Source organism: Salvelinus namaycush, chromosome 9 (assembly GCF_016432855.1).
Source record: "Salvelinus namaycush isolate Seneca chromosome 9, SaNama_1.0, whole genome shotgun sequence".
NCBI classification, from domain to species: domain Eukaryota; kingdom Metazoa; phylum Chordata; class Actinopteri; order Salmoniformes; family Salmonidae; genus Salvelinus; species Salvelinus namaycush.
Window position 1 is genome coordinate 32,222,859 of NC_052315.1, and position 24,183 is coordinate 32,247,041.

The 24,183-nt window shown below is 43.4% G+C and overlaps 1 protein-coding gene across 3 annotated transcripts; it reads right to left on the reverse strand.

The window, feature by feature from the left end:
• Positions 1 to 77: 77 nt before the first annotated feature.
• Positions 78 to 23,364, reverse strand: LOC120053968 (carnitine O-palmitoyltransferase 1, liver isoform-like). 3 transcript variants are annotated; one of them, XM_039001310.1, is made up of 19 exons: positions 23,060 to 23,364; positions 7,053 to 7,212; positions 6,665 to 6,804; positions 6,181 to 6,352; positions 5,928 to 6,029; positions 5,635 to 5,772; positions 5,434 to 5,511; positions 5,214 to 5,321; positions 4,824 to 4,908; positions 4,417 to 4,612; positions 4,111 to 4,296; positions 3,824 to 3,929; positions 2,786 to 2,902; positions 2,551 to 2,589; positions 2,072 to 2,206; positions 1,380 to 1,532; positions 1,152 to 1,265; positions 850 to 942; positions 78 to 725 (listed from the first exon to the last, which is right to left on the reverse strand). In XM_039001310.1, exons 1-19 carry the CDS (start codon positions 23,296 to 23,298, stop codon positions 633 to 635), a joined length of 2,454 nt encoding a protein of 817 aa, XP_038857238.1. In that variant the 5' UTR covers positions 23,299 to 23,364; the 3' UTR covers positions 78 to 632. The 3 variants fall into 3 exon arrangements, with proteins under 3 accessions (XP_038857238.1, XP_038857237.1, XP_038857239.1); XM_039001309.1 differs by having other exon boundaries at positions 2,425 to 2,589; positions 23,060 to 23,362; XM_039001311.1 differs by having other exon boundaries at positions 2,425 to 2,589; positions 23,128 to 23,211.
• Between the last annotated feature and the right edge of the window lie 819 nt (positions 23,365 to 24,183).

A 24,183-nucleotide genomic window follows, 5' to 3' on the forward strand; every position in this document is an offset into this window, starting at 1 on the left:
GGCGACGGCAGCAGTTGGCCACACAGTTGAGGTATGAGAGTATTAATTTCTAACTGTCCTGGAGTCCAAAGAAGAAGTCAAACAATCAACATATCCTTTATTATAATATACTAATAAACACATTAATGCATAAGCATAACAGATATATATATATATATAGTACAACACTTAAAATACTCAAAACAGTGGTATTTACAAGTGTACACATTACAATCAGAAGCAAATACTATGACCTCTGTCTAAACAGATGAGTGGCCTATCCTTACAAGGCTACATTCATATATCATTCTACTACAATCAAAATCAGATTAATAATTGGTCTATATGGCCACCAAGGCATTATGTGCTCCATTGCTCTTGCCAGAATCGGTTCAAAATTCACTGCCCTTTTATAGAAAGGATAGTGTCTAATATAAATAGTAAAAATGCTTTATTAAATATACATTTTTTCTGCAAAGCAATTCCTCCTGCTATCTGAGTAGATATCCAGAAGTTTTATAACTTGACCCAGTCTAAAGTCGTTACCCAGAAGAGACTAGTCGTGACCAGCCGTTTGGGAAACAATGTTGTAAAGTCACAGAACACAAAAATGTGGTATGAAGGCTATAAAGAACTTCCAGTCTGTCTACTCATCACATCTCTTTCTCCTTCTTGTCTTTTTGGTCGAATAGCGCACGAATGTCCAGCATGGCCTGTCGAATGTTCTGTCCAAAGCGGTACGAGTCCTACAGAGAACAAGACAGTTGTTTAACCTGATAAATATTCACCTAGATTGCCATTAAGGTAATATGTGAGGGCTATATACTGTATGGTTCAGTAGGTTTGTGTAGTGTTAGACAGTGGTCTCACCGTCTCAGGGCTGGAAAACTTGCTGGAGATGTGGAATGTGATGAGGTTCTCTCCTATAATGATGTAAGAGACGCCATAGCCGTCATCAGCCACCTGGGGGCACAGGAGAGACACATCAGTACTACTCACCCCTAACTCTGACCACTTCATAGAAGTAAAAGCAGACATAGAAGAAGTAACAGAGAAGGACACAATGGCAGTAGGACTTAGGATAGGTAGGATTCTGGTACCAGCTAATTTATTACTGTATGTCTGTCTGTGTGCGTGTGTGTGTAGCGTGTGCGTGTGGGCGGTTGACTCACAGGGCCGAACCCCCCTCCTGCGCCCACGTATCTGGGGAACTTCTTTATGTCAACCATGTTGAGCTGCTGTTGAGGAGTCTGACTAGTGGACAACCTCCAGGGTTCTGACAACACCTAAATGGAGAGGGAGAAGGGTGAGGGGGTAAGCGTAAATCTCTGATATCATTTCACTTGGTCACCAAAGTATCATTTAACATGTATAATGGTGTTAACATCACACCCACACACCTGTTTGAGGAATGGTGAGTTGATGCTGAGGTACTTAGACATGATGTAGAGACAGAAGAGGTGTCTGTCGATGCCAGAGCCTGTCATGGCCAGACGGTACATGTTCTGGTGTTTGTCTGCGGCCTTCCGGAAGAGGTCCAACCTTTGGGCACTCTTTCCACAGAGAAAACAAAGGATATTCAATCAAAACCTAGATCCAGCTCAAAAACATAACAGATAGAGCAGTGGTGGCCAACCCTCCACCTGGAAAGCTACTGAGTGTGCAGGTATTCGGTGCAGCCCTACTCAGACACACCTGATTCTACCTATCAGCTGTTTATCAGCACTTTGATTAGCTAAATCAGGTATGTTAGCGCAGGGCTGGAGCAAAAGTAAAAAGTACATCAGAGATCAGAGTCCAGAAACAGACATTTGGGTCCTGGTCACCTAGTTTTCAGTCAGAGTGACCTGAGCCTTACTGGAAGTTACATCATGTCACTCTCTATCAGTAACTCCCACAGACAAGGCTATTGACTGTTGAACTACTGACCTGCAGTGCTGAACCCACACTGTGTTTAACATCAGATACTGTCAACCATCTGATGGTCTAGCATGTTCTAGCATGTAAGTGGAAGGTGACTGTTACTGCTCTTGCGTTGTCATTAGTTCATTCTATATTTTCTCTGACATGATTAACTGAGGTGTGTCCTCACCATAGTGTTCTTGTCCTCCATGGCTCTGACAAAGGCTGTGGACTCTGAGGTGCAGGAGCGAACCGTCTCTGTCCTACCCTCACGGAACATCCGGGTCATCGAGGCCTCATACGTCAGACAGAACTCCCCCTTATCCTACAACACATAGACAACAAATACATTCAGATGCATTGCTATGGACTTGATAGTGTCTTGTGTTAATGTTAACCTAATCATTGTGTTGTATTGTTTGTCTGGTATCATCCGTTGACATCAGGCCAGGTGTCATATGACTATTCATGACGAAAGCATACACACATGCACGCACACACACACACACATACACACACACGCACGTACACACGCAGTCATACCCTGAATTGGGCCAGCTGCAGTGCTAGCTGTATAAAGGCATCAGGACTGGTCCTACTCTTCTTGATCAGGCCTTTCCCAAACTCATCAAACAGACAGCCATGAAAGTCCACATCATCAGCGATCACCTTGGCAACCATGTAGGACTCCTCAATGACCTCCTGGCACTGAGGGACGAGGAGAGACCAGAGGACAGACAGGGTCAGACAAGACACAGGGCAGCCTGTAGAAACTACTGAATGGTCTACTGAACACAACACAGTCTAAACTAGCGTTACTGACTCTACAGAGAGAATTTGCATTCATCCCCTTTCCTCTTTACTAAAGCTACAACTTTTATCCCTAACACATTAGAAGCCATACCTCCAGTGGAATGTCCCATTGTAGTTTGGTGGGGGGAGGCAGGCCCTTGTTGATGTCTCCTTTGCAGTGCCCCTCCTCTGTGTAGCCCAGATGGAAGCAGTCCGTTGCTAGGACATACTACACAGAGACAGCACAACAATCATTAGACTCACACAACACACATCCCAATTAATCACAATGTCATACACTGAGTGTGCAAAATATTAAGGACACCTGCCTAATATTGAGTTGCACCCCCCCCCCCCCCCCCCCCCTTTGCCCTCAGAACAGCCTTAATTCGTCAGGGCATGGACTCTACAAATGTGTCGAAAGCCTTCCACTGGCCCATGTTGACTCCAATGCTTCCCACAGTTGTGTCAAGTTGGCTGGATGTCCTTTGGATGGTGGACCATTCTTGATACACACAGGAAACTGTTGAGCATGAAAAACCCAGCAGTGTTGTAGTTCTTGACACAAACTGGTGCGCCTGGCACCTAATACCATACCCTGTTCAAAGGCACTTTTGTCTTGCCCATTTACACTCTGAATGGTAGACATACACAATCCATGTCTCGATTGTCTCAAGGCTTAAAAATCCTTCTTAAACCCGTCTCCTCCCCTTCATCTACACTGATTGAAGTGGATTTAACAAGTGATATCAATAAGGGATCATAACTTTCACATGGACTCACCTGGTCAGTCTGTCATGGAAAGAGCAGGTGTCCTTAATGTTTTGTACACTTAGTCTATATTTAGGCAATAAGGCACGGGGGTGTGGTATATGACCAATTTACAACGGCTAAGGGCTGTTCTTAGCACGATGCAACGTGGAGTGCCTGGATACAGCCCTAAGCAGTGGTATATTGGCAATATACCACAAACCCCCAAGGTGCATTATTGCTATTATAAACTGGTTACCAACATCATACACGTGGTATATGGTTTGATATATCACAGCTTTCAACCAATCAGCATTCAGGGCTCGAACCACCCACTTTACAATGTGTTTTAGAAAAACTTGTTTGTTCATTAATGCACCATCAATAATATGGTTATTACCTCCCACATGTGTCCTATAATGGGAGCGTCTGCCCACGAGTGTTCTGCATTAACCCCCAGTTTACCGTTCTTATAAGCGATCAGAGTGAAAGATTTGTCAAACCACCTGAGAGAAAGAATGCATATCGGGTTAAACACTGTAACACACTCATCACAAGGCAGTGCACAGAACAGCAATTTACCACTAAACTACAGTTTAGTGAAAAATAGGCCTACTTTACAATAGATGTTTTCTTCCTCATTTCCTGTCCTGTCCTACCTGTCATAGCAATTCCTGTTTGTCTCACCTGTCATAGCACTTCCCGTGCAGCAGGGACTTGGCATACAGGTCCAATGACCTCAGCTTGTCAGGGTCATAACCATGCACCTCGTCATCAAGGCTGAGGAAGAAAGCTGACGTCTCGATGGCCTCCAGAGAGGCTTTGTTAACACCCTGGCTGAAGTACTTCAGACGAGCCCGCGCCCACGGAACTCTGGAGAAGAGGTGGCTGTTTTATTTCTGATGTGTGTGTAAGGAAGGGGAGTGTATATGTACCCCTCTGTGTGTGTGTGTGCAGGTGTGTCTGCGTTTTCATGCCTATATGTGTGTATACCTGTTGCCGGCTGTGAGGGCAGCCAGTTTGAGTTCCCCAGGCTGTGGCTCCGTGGTGTCGTCGAGGATCCTCTGGAACTGAGTCTCCAGCTCAGAGGGCCAGAGGTGACGTCCCCCGTAGTACAGCCACACCTTAAAGAAGCGGCCCTTATGGTACACCACCAGGTGCTTCCGGTCACTCAGGTGCTGAACAAAGTCTGGACCACGGAGAAGGAGAGGGGGAGAGGAGAGAACATAGAACATTATTTGGGGGTGGGGGGATCCACATAACGCTTCTCTTGAATTATAGCGTTTGTCTATGATTGTCGGAATATGTGTCTTACACAAATGCATGTTCATATTTAGTCATGCAACTACCCAGCAATAGTCTGATAGTGTTATGCCCCCAGCAGGCATCAGTGTGCTCACCTGTCTCTATACCAGGGATACGTGTGGTGTTGAACATCCTCTCCATCTGAGAAGAACACATGGGCACCACCCCCAGAGCCCTCAACTAGTGAGAGAAAGACAGAGGGAGAGGGAGAGAGATATAGAGAAAAGAGAGAGAGAAGAGAGAGAGAGAGAGAGAGAGTGGGGTTAAGAGAGTGGGGTTACTTTAGTAGAGCAGAAATAAGTCAAAGGCAGTGGGAGGATGATTTAGGTTAACAGAGAAGGAGGAGGGAGATGACCTGGGTTATTTAAGGGGTAGAGAGAGGGCCAAGGGTCCAAGGGAAATGGGGGAGGGACCCAAATACTCTCAGGGGAAGGGAGAGAGGGAGAGAAGAGCGGTGAGAGAGAAGTGAGGGGGGTTTTCGTTACCGGTGCATGTTCTCCTCTCTCTAGTTTGCGGCGGTACTGCAGCATAGCGTGAACAACATTCCCTGCCCGAGCTGCCTGTCTGTGTGTGGGAGTCACGTACAGCAGATCCTAAATCAGATCATCATTACAGCATTAGGGAAGGGTTACTGGATGCATCTTAATTAATGCCATGTTCCCTGTATAATGTCTACAGTACATGTACAGTACAGACATGTCTTACCATGGCGTAGAAGTTACTGTTGACCATGATGGGACTCCTGCCTCTAAGGTAGATGTACTCCTCCCACCAATCACTCACCTGCAACAGGTAAAACAATCTATTACAATCATTTGTTTAACTACTATTTTGTTTTTAACAGCAATTTTAACACTCCCCAAAACAGTAATACAGTCATTTTTTTGAAACAATCGGAATACGTACATAGTTAGTAGCCCACCAGGATTTGAGGATGAGGTATTTCTGGAGTTTGGGTGCCTGGTCCTTCTTGAAGTCATTGGCCACCACCTCCATCTGGTTGTACTGCTCATCATCCAGCAGGGGGCGAACTGACTCCAGGTACTGCAAGGTCATAGAGAGATTATATGATATAATACCGATATGTAGTGTACATATATGGTTATATACTGGTCCTCGTCTCTCCTGAACAAATTATCAGTTTGATATTGTATTTCAACCAAGCATATGAGACACATAAACATCTCTCTTTCTCTCACCCTGGTTATGGTGTCATCCACGCTAGGCACAGGTAGTCTGGGTAGGGAGGTCTGGAAGCTATAGAGGAGAGGTCTGCGCCCAGATAACATCTTCACCAGACTCTGAGGAGAAACAACTCAACACAATGACTGGGTTAATTGCCAGAATAATCAAATACTGAGCTCAGACAATATATTGTCTTGATTCTGAGCTATGAGTGAGCTGCTCTTTTGGTCGTGTTGATTTTGAAATAGAGACATTTAACAGACATACCAGCCAGAGTTTGGTGCAGAAGCTAATTTTGCCGTGGGACTCAAAGATCCAGGCGTGGTAGGAGAGAAGGGCCTTGAGAGTGTACCTCAGCATGAGGATGAGAGAGAGCCACAGCCCTGTGGAAAACAGGATGGCACTCAGCACTGTCTGGGTCTGCACTGTCATGTAGCCACTGGAGTGAGGGGAGACGAGAGAGTGGAAATGAGAAGTCAGGTACTGCAGCAAGCAAACTATTTAAAATTGTTTTTCAAACGGAATGGCACTCATCACTGTCATGTAGCCACTGGACACAGGAGAGAACACAACTTTACCTAATTTTATCACAACAAAATAGCAAAGGCAAAAAAATCGAACCATCAAACAATCAAAATTATGTTTATTTTCCTTCACGAGGAAATTATTTTGACAGATAACCACAGGCCGAAAAGAAGATGTATCACTGTTCCACAGTGCCTGTTCATCATTGTGTTATTTGCTCACTGACCTGACAGACATGGTCCTCTTGATGGTGTCTATCATTCCCAGTGATGGGTCTATCCTAGCATATATGGTGCTCATGATGGCTATCACCACGATCAGCAAACTGGATGGGCTGGCAGGGTAGACCCCTGTCAATATCCCATTCTGAAATAAAATAATATAATTCAATGTTCATTTAGGTAGTTAGCCTACAAACAGACCAACTAAGCTATTCCTAGATGTGCAAGCATCTGTCCCACCTCAGCAGTAGGCTACACACACCTAAATCAATCAAGACAATAATAATAACTTGAATAATTTGTTTTATTGCTGGACTGCAACAAACACCAAGCTAGCTATCAGGTCCAGGATTGGTAATAACTGTAGGGCTACTTAATAATTGGAAAACAAACCTTAAATCTTATGGCGCGCTTTCTCCATGACGTCACTCCCGACAGGTAGATGTGTTTGAGTACCTCGCGGCTCAGGTGGAGGTCGATGCCGTCTGGGGTGACGGTGAACTGGAAGCCAACTGCCTGATGTGCCTCTGCCATCCCGGTGACGTCGAAGACCCTGTTAAAAAAAGAGAGATATAGACAGAGAGGCGTTCAACTTTTTTAACCCTAAATGAGCCAGCACATTTTTATCTTAATATGGCTGCAAGGGGCAGTATTGAGTAGCCAGGTAAAAGATGCCCATTTCAAACGGCCTCGTACTCAATTCTTGCTCGTACAATATGCATATTATTATTACTATTGGATAGAAAACACTCTCTAGTTTCTAAAACCGTTTGAATTATTTCTCTGAGTGAAACAGAACTCGTTCTGCAGCACATTTCCTGACCAGGAAGTGGAATGTCTGAAATCGATGCTCTGTTCAACTTCCTGCCTATACATGGGCATGATACGTAAGAGTCTACGTACACTTCATAGACCTTCCTCTGGATGTCAAGAGGCTGTGAGAGAAGAAATGTCGTGTTTATCTTCATCTGAATTGGAATACAAGCTCTTTGTATGACGTGTCCCTCATTTCCGGTACTCTTGGCAGCGCCAGTTGGACAGTGGGATTGCCTTCTGTTTAGCTGCCGTTATGGACGACAACTATCTCCGGCTCGGATTTTATTTGATACATGTGACCATATCATCGTAAAGTATGTTTTTTCAATATAGTTTAATCAGATTATTGAAATTTTTCCGGGAGTTTTGCCGTGTTCCGTTCTCTGACTTTGTTGACGTTGGAGAGATCCGTGCCACCTGGCAAGTGCCCATGCTAAATGAAGAGGGAAATTTGCCGTTCCAGATCTAAACAACGACTGTTCTGGACAAAGGACACCTTGTCCAACATTCTGACGGAAGATCACCAAAAGTAAGAAACATTTTATGATGCTATTTCTAATATCTGTCATGCATGTGAACTGGTCGTCGGCGTCCAAGTGTTTCTGGCTATTGTGGCTACGCTAATATAACGCTACATTTTGTTTTCGCTGTAAAACATTTAATAAATCGGAAATATTGTCTGGAATCACAAGATGCCTGTCTTTCAACTGCTGTACACTATGTATTTTTCAGAAATGTTTTATGATGAGTAATTAGGTATTTGACGTTGGTGTCTGTAAATATTATGGCTGCTTTCGGTGCAATTTCTGATTGTAGCTGAAATGTAAACTATGATTTATACCTGAAATATGCAAATTTTTCGAACAAAACATATGCTATACAATAAATATGTTATCAGACTGTCATCTGATGAAGTTGTTTCTTGGTTTGTGGCTATTTATATCTTTATTTGGTCGAATTTGTGATAGCTACTGATGGAGTAAAAAACTGTTGGAGTAAAAAAAGTGGTGTCTTTTGCTAACGTGGTTAGCTAATAGATTTACATATTTTGTCTTCCCTGTAAAACATTTTAAAAATCGGACATGTTGGCTGGATTCACAAGATGTGTACCTTTCATATGCTGTATTGGACTTGTTAATGTGTGAAAGTTAAATATTTAAAAAAATATATTTTGAATTTCGCGCCCTGCACTTTGAGCTGGCTGTTGTCATAAGTGTACCGACGTCGGGCTTGCACGCCAAACAGGTTAAAAGCGCAAACAGGGGTAAATTTTTACCCCAAATTGGTAATGATTGTGAAGAGATACTGTCTGTGAAGTAGTAACACTTTCTTTCATTAACTTTTTGTAACACGTTATTGGTTTTAATACCCAAAAATAATAATATATTTGATGTTTAAAAATAGACCCTTTTTTGTATGTTTTTCATTTGATCAAATTCCTCCATAGCAACTTGTCCTGAAAATGTTTATGTTATTAATTCAAAGTGTTTCTGTGATACTAAGAGGTTGCGAAATTGGCGATTGAGCTAGTCTGACGTACCGGTATGACCTAAGATAGCCACCAATATGGGTGTTATAGGCGGTATTGGTGCCAGTGCCATTAAACTTTTAGTTCTAACTTTGGAAAGCTATTGACTATCAACTCATCTCCAATTGCATCTGAACATGGTAGAGACATTGACCGAAACCAAATGTGTTTACATTATGGAGTTATTTAGGAGTTGTAGTGGCTGCCAAGCCCCCACTATGGGGTGGCTCCATATCTATATATTTAATTTTAATCTACATATGTGTCAAATTTGATGCTTTTATCATAAAGTGCACTATTGAGTCAACATTTTCAGCTTAGCCTTGCACCACTAGTATACAAAAGATAGATTATTTTTCATTCCTCCATATTAAAAGGTCCAATGCAGCCATTTTTTTTTCTCAATTTCAACAATTAACCTTTCTGGGAAGGGGGTTCCGCTAGCGGAACACCTGGCCTACAGCCAGTGAAATTGCAGGGTGCCAAATTCAAAACAACAGAAATCTCATAATTAAAATTCCTCAAACATACAAGTAATATACACCATTTTAAAGATAAACTTCTTGTTAATCCAACCACAGTGTCCGATTTCAAAAAGGCTTAACGGCGAAAGCACACCATGCGATTATGTTAGGACAGCGCCTAGCCACAAAAACCATACAGACATTTTCCAGCCAAAGAGAGGTGTCACAAAAGTCAGAAATAGCGTTAAAATTAATCACTAACCTTTGATGATCTTCATCTGGTGGCACTCCCAGGACTCCATGTTACACAATAAATATTTGTTTTGTTCAGTAAAGTTAATCTTTATGTCCAAAAACATCATTTTTGTTCACGCGTTTAGTTCAGTAATCCATATGCACAAAGCATATGCACAACATCCAGACGAAAAGTCAAAAAAGTTCCATTAAAGTTCGTAGAAACATGTCAAACGATGTTTCTAATCAAACCTTAGGGTGTTTTTATCATAAATATTCAATAATGTTTCAACCGGACAATACTGCGATAAACAACTCATGGCTTTCAGCTGAGCCGCTTACTCTGAGTGCTCTTATTCTCTCCCCTTTCACAATAGAAGCCTGAAACAACTTCTAAAGACTGTTGACATCTACTGGAAGCCTTAGGAAGTGCAATCTGACCCCACAGACACTGGATATTCAATAGGCATTCACTTGAAAACTACAAACCTCAGAATTCCCACTTCCTGGTTGGATTTTTCTCAGGTTTTCGCCTGCCATATGAGTTCTGTTATACTCACAGACATTATGTTTTCTATCAAAATCGACTAATTATATGCATATTCTAGCTTCTGGGCCTGAGTAACAGCCAGTTTACTCTAGGCACGCTTTTCATCCAAACTTCCCAATGCTGCCCCCTATCCCAAAGAGGTTTTAACTTCTTATGGCTGCAAGGGGCAGTATTGAGTAGCCAGTTTAATCGTGCCCATTTCAAACGGCCTCGTACTCAATTCTTGCTCGTACAATATGCATATTATTATTACTATTGGATAGAAAACACTCTCTAGTTTCTAAAACCGTTTGAATTATTTCTCTGAGTGAAACAGAACTCCTTCTGCAGCACATTTCCTGACCAGGAAGTGGAATGTCAGAAATCGATGCTCTGTTCAACTTCATGCCTATACATGGGCAATGAACGTAAGAGTCTACGTACACTTCATACACCTTCCTCTGGGTGTCAAGAAGGCTGTGAGAGAAGAAATGAGGTGATTATCTCGATCTGGGATGGAATAAATCCTCTTGGAATGACGTGTACGCCATTTCCGGTACTCTGAAGAACGCAATTTGGACATTGGGGTTGCCTTTTGTTTTGCTGACGTTATAGGCGACTATTATTTCCGGCTTTGATTTTATTTGATACATGTCACCATATCATCGTAAAGTATGTTTTTTCAATATAGTTTCATCAGATTATTGAAATTTTTTCGGGAGTTTTGCCGTGTTCCGTTCTCTTCCGTTTGTTTACATGGAGAGATCCGTGCAACCCGGCTAGCGCGCTTGCTAAATGGAGAGAGAAAGTTGCCATTCTGAATCCAAACAACGACTCATCTGGACAAAGGACACCTTGTTCAACATTCTGATGAAAGATCAGCAAAAGTAAGACCCAATTTATGATGTTATTTCATATATCTGTCGTAGTCGCCGGCGCCCAAGTGTTTCTGGCTATTGTGCCAAGCTAATATAATGCTACATTTTGTTTTCGCTGTAAAACACTTAATAAATCGGAAATATTGTCTGGCATCACAAGATGCCTGTCTTTCATTTGCTGTACACTATGTATTTTTCAGAAATGTTTTATGATGAGTAATTAGGTATTTGACGTTGGTGTCTGTAAATATTATGGCTGCTTTCGGTGCAATTTCTGAATGTAGCTGCAATGTAAACTATGATTTATACCTGAAATATGCACATTTTTCGAAAAAAAAACATATGCTATACAATAAATATGTTATCAGACTGTCATCTGATGAGGTTGTTTCTTGGTTAGTGGCTATTTATATCTTTATTTGGCCGAATTTGTGATAGCTACTGATGGAGTCAAAAACTGATGGAGTAATAAAAGTGGAGTCTTTTGCTAACGTGGTTAGCTAATAGATTTACATATTTTGTCTTCCCTGTAAAACATTTTAAAAATCGGACATGTTGGCTGGATTCACGAGATGTGTACCTTTCATATGCTGTATTGGACTTGTTAATGTGTGAAAGTTAAATATTTAAAAAATATATATTTGGAATTTCGCGCCCTGCACTTGAAGTGGCTGTTGTCATAAATGTACCGACGTCGGGCTTGCACGCCAAACAGGTTAAGTACCTTAGTTCGATTAAAATGTTCAACAATAAATAAAAATAGGTTCTTAGCAATAAGTTATTTCTCAGGCAAGACTGTCTAGGACTGTCTGGAAGTGGTCTGAGTGAGGGGCCTAATTAGAGGAGCTGAAATCTAGCTGTTATTGGCACAGAGGAGGGCAAACTGTCTTTGTTATTTGTCTATCAACTTATACTGCTTAAAATAAAATAAAATACAAGTTTATTTTCTCTCTTTATGTAGTGTTGTCTCTTTTGTCGTGATGTGTGTTTTGTCCTATGTTATTTATTTTTTTATTTTAAATCCCAGCCCCCGTCCCTGCAGGAGGTCTTTTGCCTTTTGGTAGGTCGTCATTGTAAATAAGAATTTGTTCTCAACTGACTTGCCTAGTTATATAAAGTTTAAATAAAATAAAAATAAAACAGGTGTAGACCTTACCGTGAAAGGCTTACTTACAAGCCCTTAACCAACAATGCAGTTCAAGAACTAAAGTTAAAAAAATAGCAAAATGTACATAACAATAACGAGGTTATATACAGGGGGTACCGGTAGCAGAGAGAACAGTCTATGACTTGGGTGACTGGAGTCCTCAACTGGCAGCTTCATTAAATAGTACCCGCAAAACAACAGTCTCAACGTCACCAGTGAAGAGGCGACTCCGGGATGCTGGCCTTCAAGGCAGAGTTCCTCTGTCCAGTGTCTGTGTTCTTTTTCCCATCGTAATCTTTTCTTTTTATTGGCCAGTCTGAGATATGGCTTTTTCTTTGCAACTCTGCCTAGAAGGCCAGCATCTTGGAGTCTCCTCTTCACTGTTGACATTGAGACTGGTGTTTTGTGGGTACTATTTAATGAAGCTGCCAATTGAGGACTTGTGAGGCGTCTGTTTCTCAAACTAGACACTAATGTACTTGTACTCTTGCTCAGTTGTGCACCGGGGCCTCCCACTCCTTTTTCTATTCTGGTTAGAGAAAGTTTGCTCTGTTCTGTAGACTTGTTGACATGCTGCTGTGCGTTTTGTTGCTAACCTTACATTTCTACCTGCCAACTTTACGTTTTTTACTTTTTAATTACCGTTTATATTTTTAGTTTTTCCCTCGCTCTACTTTTTTTCATTCAACTTTTTCACTCCGGACGCTTTATCTGGACGTGGTTCGTCAGAACCTCCACCAGCCGAAGCTAAAGAGTAACATTAACATGATGCCTTCTAATTGCAGTCGCTGTACTCATAATATACAGGAGAACGATTGTCTTACGGAGAGGATAGATGTGCTGCAAGCCCAGCTTCAGACGCAATCGTTAGGCAAGGGCAATTTAAGTGTAGGAAAGGATGAAACAGCGTCTGTGCCACCAGTTAGTACAGATAGTAGTATAAATCCCCTCGCACAGTCCCCGCAGCCGGACAACTTTCTCATGGCTTCTGGAAGGAAATGCTGTAGGAATGAGCAACCGGTGTTGCTCATTCAGCCGACAGAAACTTTCAACCGTTTCTCCCCAGTAAGCAGCGACTCAGAGTCAGAGGCCGAGCCTTCTCTGGTCTCTACTCCTCCCGTTACGGGGTCTGAGCCACCGAAGCCTCCCACCATTAGCTCTGACAAATTGAAAACCCTAGTCATTGGCAACTCCATTACCCGCGCAAATTATGGTGGAAAATAAGTATTTGGTCATCTACAAACAAGCAAGATTTCTGGCTCTCACAGACCTGTAACTTCTTCTTTAAGAGGCTCCTCTGTCCTCCACTCGTTACCTGTATTAATGGCACCTGTTTGAACTTGTTATCAGTATAAAAGACACCTGTCCACAACCTCAAACAGTCACACTCCAAACTCCACTATGGCCAAGACCAAAGAGCTGTCAAAGGACACCAGAAACAAAATTGTAGACCTGCACCAGGCTGGAAAGACTGAATCTGCAATAGGTAAGCAGCTTGGTTTGAAGAAATCAACTGTGGGAGCAATTATTAGGAAATGGAAGACATACAAGACCACTGATAATCTACCTCGATCTGGGGCTCCACCCAAGATCTCACCCCGTGGGGTCAAAATAATCACAAGAACGGTGAGCAAAAATCCCAGAACCACACGGGGGACCTAGTGAATGACCTGCAGAGAGCTGGGACCAAAGTAACAAAGCCTACCATCAGCAAGGGCATTGAAGATGAAACGTGGCTGGGTCTTTCAGCATGACAATGATCCCAAACACACCGCCCGGGCAACGAAGGAGTGGCTTCGTAAGAAGCATTTCAAGGTCCTGGAGTGGCCTAGCCAGTCTTCAGATCTCAACCCCATAGAAAATCTTTGGAGGGAGTTGAAAGTCCGTGTTGCCCAGCAACAGCCCCAAAACATCACTGCTCTAGAGGAGATCTGCATGGAGGAATGGGCCAAAATACCAGCAACAGTGTGTGAAAACCTTGTGAAGACTTACAGAAAACGTTTGACCTCTGTCATTGCCAACAAAGGGTATATAACAAAGTATTGAGATAAACTTTTGTTATTGACCAAATACTTATTTTCCACCATAATTTGCAAATAAATTCATTAAAAATCCTACAATGTGATTTTCTGGATTTTTTTTCCTCATTTTGTCTGTCATAGTTGAAGTGTACCTATGATGAAAATTACAGGCCTCTCATCTTTTTAAGTGGGAGTACTTGCACAATTGGTGGCTGACTAAAACCTTTTTTGCCCCACTGTATATATATGCACATTATCGAACAAAACACACAATACATGTATAACATGATGTGCTATGAGTGTCATCTGATGAAGATAATCAAAGGTTAGTGATTCATTTTATCTATATTTCTGCATTTTGTAACTCCTATCGTTGGCTGAAAAAATGGCTGTGTGTGTTTGTGACTTAGCTCTGACCTAACATAATCATATGTTGTGTTTTCGCTGTAAATCATTTTTGAAATCGGACACCATGGGTAGATTAACAAGATGTTTATCTTTCATTTGCTGTATTGGACTTGTTAATGTGTGAAAGTTACATATTTCCCCAAAATATTTTTGAATTTCGCGCGCTGCCTTTTCAGCGGAATGTTGTGGGTGTTCCGCTAGCGGAACCCCTGGGCTAGAAAGGTTAACAACAAGCTAAGCTGTGTTTTGGTATATTTCACTTGTGATTGCATGATTATAAATATTTGTAGTAATATTTTTGAATCTGATACGTTTGGGAATTTTCTTCTGCCTTTCAGGACCGGAACGAGCATGTGGTTTTCTGATCACAACGCGCAACCCAAATGGCGCTTTTTTGTTATAAAACTAATATTTATCGAACAAAAAGAACATTTATTGTGTAACTGGGAGTCTCGTGAGTGCAAACATCCAACGATTATCAAAGGTAAGCGATTAATTTTATTGCTTTTCTGACTTTCGTGACCATGCTAATTTGGGGCTAGCTGTTCTAGCATTGATTGATACACTCACAAAAGCTTGGATTTCTTTCTCTGTAAAGCATATTTTCAAAATCTGACACGATAGGTGGATTAACAACAAGCTAAGCTGTGTTTTGGTATATTTCACTTGTGATTGCATGATTATAAATATTTTTAGTAATATTTTGCGTCCTGCAATTCAGCGGTTGTTTAGGAAAATGATCCCGTAAAAGGGATCCGTAGCGCAGAGAAGTTAATCAGCACAACAGTTTTCAGCTGTGCAAACATAATTGCAAAAGGGTTTTCTAATGATCAATTAGCCTTTTAAAAGGATAAACTTGGATTAGCTAACACAACGTGCCATTGGAACACAGGAACGATGGTTGCTGATAATGGCCTCCGTACGCCTATGTAGATATTCCATAAAAAATCTAGTCATTTACAACATTAACAATGTCTACACTGTATTTCTGATCAATTTGATGTTATTTTAATGGACAAAAAATGTGCGTTTCTTTCAAAAACAAGGACATTTCTATGTGACCCAAAACTTTTTAACGGTAGTGTAGGTCCGGGATGTCAGGAAGCTTGGGCCCAGTGATGTACTGGGCCGTACACACTACCCTCTGTAGCGCCTCACGGTCAGATGCCGAGCAGTTGCCATACCAGGCGGTGATGCAACCGGTCAGGATGCTCTCGATGGTGCAGCTGTAGAAGTTTTTGAGGATCTGAGGACCCATGCCAAATCTTTTAAGTCTCCTGTGGAGGAAAATGTTTTTTCGCGCCCTCTTCACAATTGTCTTGGTGTGTTTGGACCATGTTAGTTTGTTGGTGATGTGGACACCAAGGAGCTTGAAACTCTTGACCTGCTCCACTTCAGTCCCGGGGGCCTAATAGGGGCCTGTTCGGCCCTCCATTTCCTATAGTCCACGATCAGCTCCTTTGTCTTGCTCACATTGAGAGAGAGTTTGTTGTCCTGGCACCACACTGCCAGGTCTCTGACCTTCTCCCTATAGGCTGTCTCATCATTGTCAGTGATCAGGCCTACCACTGTTGTGTCGTCAGCAAACTTAATGATGGAGTTGGAGTCGTGCTTGGCCACGAGTGAACAGGGAGTACAGGAGGGGACTAAGCACGCACCCCTGAGGGGCCCCAGTGTTGAGGATCAGCATGGCAGATGTGTTGTTGCCTACCCTTACCACCTGGGGGTGACCCATCAGGAAGTCCAGGATCCAGTTGCAGAGGGAGGTGTTTAGTCCCAGGGTCCTTTGCTTAGTGAAGAGCTTCATGGGCACTATGGTGTTGAACGCTGAGCTGTCGTCAATGAACAGCATTCTCACATTGGTGTTGCTTTTGTCGAGGTGGGAAAAGGCAGTGTGGAGTGCGATTGAGATTGCGTGATCTGTGGATCTGTTGGGGCGGTATGTGAATTAGAGTGGGTATAGGGTTTCTGTTATGATTGTGTTGACGTGTGCCATTAACCTGCCTAAATGATTACCGCCCCATAGCACTCACGTCGGTAGTCATAATGTGTTACAGATTTCTTGATTTTTCTTTGATTCATTCTGACTATTTTGAGGAAGTGCATGGAAATGTTGTTGTCATGGTGGCTCTAGGGACAAACAGTAATATTGCCGCTTTCTTCTAGTTTTTCTAACAAAGGTCTTTAAGGAGTATGTGAGCACAGACGTTCACTTCTCCTAGCCGAGTTCTGATAGGACCAAACGGAACCTATGTATGCGCCTTTAGGAGATCTTATACTTTTTAAAATTAGATAATATCAGTCAGTTAACATGATCTTTATGAATATGAAGCCTTTATGTGCTTGTTTTGATTACATATATGCTTCGAAATTCACAAAAAGTTACATTAGCCGATGAAGATCATAGAACAAACCGTATAAGATCTCCTAAGCCTGTGTTTACCACAAAACCTATTTTTGGAGTTTATCCAAAAACACACAAAAAAAACCATTAACTTCTTGTCAATACGGGGGCGCTGTTTTCACTTTGGAAAAAATCGTGCCCAAATGAAACGGCCTCGTGCTCTGTTCTAGATCGTACAATATGCATAGTATTATTACTATTGGATAGAAAACACTCTCAAGTTTCTAAAACTGTTTGAATTATATCTGTGAGTAAAACAGAACTAATTTGGCAGCAAACTTCCATGTAGGAAGTGAAAAATCTGAAAACGAGGCTCTTATTCAGGGCCTGCTTATTCAACTGTCTTTTATTTATCGATATGCATGCACTTCATACGCCTTCCACTAGATGTCAACAGGCAGTGGAAGGTGGAATGGGGTGTCTAGCTTGATCTGAGGCCGAACAAGAGCTTTTGGAGTGACAGGTCCGGAATATTCTTTGTCTTCGAAGGCGCGCCGGGGAGCTCGACATTGTCTTCTGAAAAGCGTTCGGTATACACGGCGAATATCTCCGGCTCTGATTTTATTTGATACATATGATAATAACATCATAAAGTAGGTTTTTTCAACCGAGTTTTATCAGTTTATTCAACGTTTATTGGGACTTTTGGAGTTTTCCGTTCTTTGCGTCAAGAGAGGATGGGAATGTTAGCAACCTTGGCTAGCATTGTGGCGCGAATTCGACAGAAGAAATGGACATTCTAAAACCAAACAACGATTTATTCTGGACCAAGGACTCCTTGTACAACATTCTGATGGAAGCTCAGCAAAAGTAAGAAAACATTTATGTTATTTCGTATTTCTGTGTAAAATGTTGACTCCTATTCTCTGCCGTTTTGGTGAGCGCTGTCTCACAATAACGCAAGCTGTATGTTATGGTAAAGTTATTTTTAAAAATCTAACACAGCGGTTGCATTAAGAACCAGTGTATCTTTCATTTGCCATACAACAAGTATTTTTATGTAAAGTTTATGATGAGTTCTTTGGTCAGATTAGGTGAGTGTCCAAAATATCTCCGGAGATTCTGGTGAATCGATGCTACGTATTCACAATGTATAACCAGGATTTGTAGCTATAAATATGCACATTTTCGAACAAAACATAATTCTATTGTATAACATGATGTTATAAGACTGTCATCTGATGAATTTGTTCAAGGTTAGTGATTAATTTTATATCTTTTGCTGGTTTTTGCGAAAGCTACCTTTGCGGTGAATAAATGCGTTTGTGTGTTTGGCTATTGTGGTAAGCTAATATAATTCTATATTGTGTTTTCGCTGTAAAACACTTAAAAAAATCGGAAATATTGGCTGTATCTTTCATTTGCTGTACACCATGTATTTTTCATAAATGTTTTATGATGAGTATTTATTTATTTCACGTTGCTCTCTGTAATTATTCTGGCTGCTTTGGTTATATTTTGATGGTGGCTGCAATGTAAAACTGTCACGCTCGTCGTTAGGTGAAAGAGAGGACCAAGGCGCAGCGTGATATAAATACATCTTATTTTTAATAGAAGAAGAAACGAACACGAACACTAATACAAACTAAACAAAACAACAAACGACCGTGAAGCTATCAAACGAAAGTGCAGACAAAAGCAACTAACGTCAAAACATAGACAATTACCCACAACCTACCTAATGCCTATGGCTGCCTAAATATGGCTCCCAATCAGAGACAACGATAGACAGCTGTCTCTAATTGAGAACCAATCCAGGCAACCATAGACTTACATAAACACCTACACTGAACACAACCCCATGAACTCTACAAAACCCCCTAGACAATACAAACACCCTAGACTAGACAAAAACACACAAACATCCCCCATGTCACACCCTGACCTAACTAAAAATAATAAAGAAAACAAAGATAACTAATGCTAGGGCGTGACAGTACCCCCCCCCCCAAAGGTGCGGACTCCGGCCGCAAAACCTGACACAGAAGGGGAGGGTCCGGGTGGGCCTTCTTACGGCGGCGGCTCGGGTGCGGGACGTGGACCAGACTCCACCATAGTCAATACCCGCTTTGGTGGCGCCTCTGGAACGTCGACCCTTGCAGCGAGTCCCGGACTGAAGACCATCCTAGAGGGCGCCACTGGACGGAGGGGCAGCTCCGGACTGAGGGGCAGCTCCGGACTGAGGGGCAGCTCCGGACTGAGGGGCAGCTCCGGACTGAGGGGCAGCTCCGGACCGAGGGGCAGCTCCGGACCGAGGGGCAGCTCCGGACCGAGGGGCAGCTCCAGACCGACGGGCAGCTCCGGACTGACGGGCAGCTCATGACTGGAGGGCAGCTCATGACTGGAGGGCAGCTCATGACTGGAGGGCAGCTCATGACTGGAGGGCAGCTCATGACTGGATGGCAGCTCATGACTGGAGGGCAGCTCATGACTAGAGGGCAGCTCATGACTGGAGGGCAGCTCATGACTGGAGGGCAGCTCATGACTGGAGGGCAGCTCATGACTGGAGGGCAGCTCATGACTGGATGGCAGCTCATGACTGGAGGGCAGCTCATGACTAGAGGGCAGCTCATGACTGGAGGGCAGCTCATGACTGGCGGGCAGCTCATGACTGGCGGGCGGCTCAGGTAGCTCCTGACTGGCGGGCGGCTCTGGCGGCTTCTGACTGGCGGGCGGCTCTGGCGGCTCCTGACTGGCGGGCGGCTCTGGCGGCTCCTGACTGGCGGGCGGCTCTGGCGGCTCCTGACTGGCGGGCGGCTCTGGCGGCTCCTGACTGGCGGGCGGCTCTGGCGGCTCCTGACTGGCGGGCGGCTCTGGCGGCTCCTGACTGGCGGACGGCTCTAGCGGCTCGGGACAGACGGGCGGCTCTGACGGCTCGGGACAGACGGGCGGCTCTGACGGCTCGGGACAGACGGGCGGCTCTGACGGCTCGGGACAGACGGGCGGCTCTGACGGCTCGGGACAGACGGACGGCTCAGATGGCGCTGGGTAGGCAGGCAGCTCAGATGGCTCTGGGCAGGCAGGCAGCTCAGATGGCTCTGGGCAGGCAGGCAGCTCAGATGGCTCTGGGTAGGCAGGCAGCTCAGATAGCGCTGGGCAGACGGCAGACTCTGGCCGGCTGAGGCGCACAGTAGGCCTGGTGCGTGGTGCCGGAACTGGAGGTACCGGGCTAAGGACACGCACCTCAAGGCTAGTGCGGGAAGCAGCAACAGGGCGCACAGGGCTCTGGAGACGCACAGGAGGCTTGGTGCGTGGTGCCGGAACTGGTGGTACTGGGCTGGAGACACGCACCACAGGGCGAGTGCGTGGAGGAGGAACAGGGCTCTGGAGACACACTGGAAGCCTGGTGCGTGGTGTTGGCACTGGTGGTACTGGGCTGGGGCGGGGAGGTGGCGCCGGATATACCGGACCGTGCAGGCGTACTGTCTCCCTTGAGCACCGAGCCTGCCCAACCTTACCTGGTTGAATGCTCCCCGTAACCCGACCAGTGCGGGGAAGTGGAATAACCCGCACTGGGCTGTGTTGGCGAACCGGGGACACCATGCGTAAGGCTGGTGCCATGTATGCCGGCCCGAGGAGACGCACTGGAGCCCAGACGCGTTGAGCCGGCTTCATGGCACCTGGCTCAATGCTCAATCTAGCCCGGCCGATACGAGGAGCTGGAATGTACCGCACCGGGCTAAGCACACGTACAGGAGACACCGTGCGCTTTACCGCATAACACAGTGTCTGCCCGTACTTTCGCTCTCCACGGAAGCTCGGGGAGTTGGCGCAGGTTTCCTACCTGACTTCGCCACACTCCCTTGTAGCCCCCTCCCAAGAAATTTTTGGGGCTGACTCTCAGGCTTCCAGCCTCGCTTCCGTGCTGCCTCCTCATACCGCCGCCTCTCGGCTTTAGCTGCCTCCAGCTCTTCACGAGGGCGGCGATATTCTCCCGGTTGTGCCCAGGGTCCTCCGCTGTCCAGAATTTCCTCCCAATTCCTATAGTCCTGCGTTCGCTGCTGCTGCCTTGTATCACGCTGCTTGGTCCTGGTAAGGTGGGTAATTCTGTCATGCTAGGTGAAAGAGAGGACCAAGGCGCAGCGTGATATAAATACATCTTATTTTTAATAGAAGAAGAAACGAACACAAACACTAATACAAACTAAACAAAACAACAAACGACCGTGAAGCTATCAAACGAAAGTGCAGACACAAGCAACTAACGTCAAAACATAGACAATTACCCACAACCTACCTAATGCCTATGGCTGCCTAAATATGGCTCCCAATCAGAGACAACGATAGACAGCTGTCTCTAATTGAGAACCAATCCAGGCAACCATAGACTTACATAAACACCTACACTGAACACAACCCCATGAACTCTACAAAACCCCCTAGTCAATACAAACACCCTAGACTAGACAAAAACACACAAACATCCCCCATGTCACACCCTGACCTAACTAAAAATAATAAAGAAAGCAAAGATAACTAAGGCCAGGGCGTGACAAAAACTATGATTTATACCTCAAATATGCACATTTTCGAACAAAACATAAATGTATTGTATAACATGTTATAAGACTGTCATCTGATGATGTTGTTTCTTGGTTAGTGACTAATTATATCTCTATTTTGTCGATTTTGTGAAAGCTACCTATGCGGTGGAAACATGGTGAAAATATGCGGTTGTGTGTTTGGCTATTGTGGTTAGCTAATATAAATAAATATTGTGTTTTCGCTGTAAAACATTTTAAAAATCGGAAATGATGGCTGGATTCACAAGATGTTTATCTTTCATTTGCTCTATTGGACTTGTGATTTCATGAAAATTATATTATATGATATCCCTGTCCCATTAGGCTAGGCTATGCTAGTCAGCTTTTTTGATGAGGAGGATCCCGGATCCGGGAGGGTGATGAAGTAGAGGTTTTAATTTTCCCATAGGCATTGGCCAACGAGCCATGGCGTAGTTAGTGCCTACTAAAAGACGCCATTACTATTGCTCTAGCCTAATGGTTAAAACCAAACCAACTTTAGGCTAATGTGTGGGAATGGATGCATGCAGGAATGAAGTCGAACGTTCATCAATTTCAGGTGAGAGAAACGTTAATTTTCATAGACTCATGGAAACAATGACTAAGAAATAGCCCTAGGCAGCCCTTTTGTAATTTCAAGTATTAGTTAAATATTTTCTAACTATATGTGGAGGTCATAAGTCTGTTTATGTTGTGGCCCGGTTGACTGACAAGTTGGGCTTGAATTCCTTTTTCCATGTCATATGCCGGGCCGGCAGCCAAGTAGGGCAAAGTTGAAATGGCAGATATAGAGGCCGGTGTAGCCTGGGTTACTGGCATGCGCTCAGAAGTAGGACCGGTTTATAAATATAAACACTGCAGACTAGGAAGAGCAGTCTACTACACCACTGACCACATAACAAAACATTTTGCATGGTGTATTCATAAAAACTATTCTAATAATTAGGTTTGATCATCAGGGCCATAATACAGTGCCAAATACATAATACAGTTCCATCAGTGCCAAATGGATATTTCTCCAGTATAGCTTTATAATATGTGTCCGGTCAGCTAAAAGTTTAGATTTTAACAATATCAACTGAAGAATGAGACAATTAATTTCCTTCAGTTAACATTTACTTTTTCAAATCAATTGTGAGGATGCAGACTTCCTATGAATTAACTTTCCGTTAGCCCATTACACACACTTATTGTGTGGCACAAGGGGGATAGAGAATAACTAACTTTTGCTTGCTTTTGTTTGTCAAACATCTGAAATGTTTCCTATAGCTATCAGGTGCATAGACGGTGACACCCAACACAGCACCAGCAACAAATCCATATGGTAACTAACTACACTAGTACAGTATTACATACTTAAGTGTTTCTCAGAGACATAGACAGCTACAGTAGCCAAAGAATTGATACATAATAGCAATCCAAAAACCAAATATTCAGTAATTCAATACCTTGAAAATCGATTAAATTCAAGCTTGCTGAAGTGAAACAGAAGAAGACAGTGAATTTGGTTTCTCACAGTGGAATTCCTCTGGACCAGGGCTGAGCTCTTTCTGTGTGTGTGCTGCCTCTGTGCTCTGTGTGTGACTCCTATGCCCTTGAAGCGGCTTTCCTCAGGTACTGGGAGCAAAATGCTACCCCCTTTTCTTTCTGTAACTGGACACCATCTAGAGCTAGACTGTATCCTCATGTGCCTGCTGACCACATAGCATTCAAACCCCTACAGAGTACTACTAGAAATACCTGATGTATATTCATCAATCTATTCACGTATATATTACGTTTTGGCCGTGGTATCCAGTGACAAATGGTTAATAATTCATAGTTATGAGGCAACTTTTGAGGCGAGTTTCATCTCTCTGTGAACAGTGTGTCTATCGTGGCTGTGTTACGTAATAACCCACCATGTTCCCTTTTTCTATCACTACATCTGTGGACACTGTTTTTTTAATGGTTTGACAGGCTTTAAGCTTTAGGCAGTCAACCAAGCAGTTAATTCTCCTTTATTAACCTCTATATTACAAATACATTTGTCACAAAGTGCTTATAAATAAGTAAACCTCCCAAAAGAGTAAACAAAGGTAATAGTAGCTATATTTCAATCCAATTGGCAACTGATTTTCACACACGAATATTCAAAATTCTGCATAAAGAAAATGTGTGCATTTTCCCACCAGTGGTGTTTCCACCAAACTGACATGTTTCTGTTAAAAATCAGTATGTGATGATGTAGTGCACACTAATGATGTAATGCACACAACCTTTCATGTACCGAATAAATATCTAGAGTTCATTGTGTTTCTATGCCTATCAAACTCTACCGATAATTTTGTCATAAAAACTGTTGCATTAAATAGCAAATGTGCCTACTCTGTACATAGCATGTGCGCTTCTAGGCAAGAGCTGGCAGATACTGTACAGTGCGGGTAGGCTGTGCACAATGTACGGGTAGGCTAGTGAGTCTACATGATGAGATTATTATGGATAAGAGACAGAATATTTTTAATTGTCAAATGGCAGTCAAGCATCAATCATCATGTCACACTCAACATTTATTGGAAAGGAGCATCAAACT

What these genes read in the sequence shown, in the direction of transcription:
- LOC120053968 (XM_039001309.1), bottom strand. Translation starts at nt 23,298, where the DNA reads ATGAGGATACAGTCTAGCTCTAGATGGTGTCCAGTTACAGAAAGAAAA. An exon ending in GAATTTAATCGATTTTCAAG is followed by an intron (nt 7,213 to 23,059) that starts GTATTGAATTAC and finishes TTTTTTTAACAG; the next exon opens with GGTCTTCGACGTCACCGGGA. An exon ending in CCTGGTGGGCTACTAACTAT is followed by an intron (nt 5,512 to 5,634) that starts GTACGTATTCCG and finishes TACCTGTTGCAG; the next exon opens with GTGAGTGATTGGTGGGAGGA.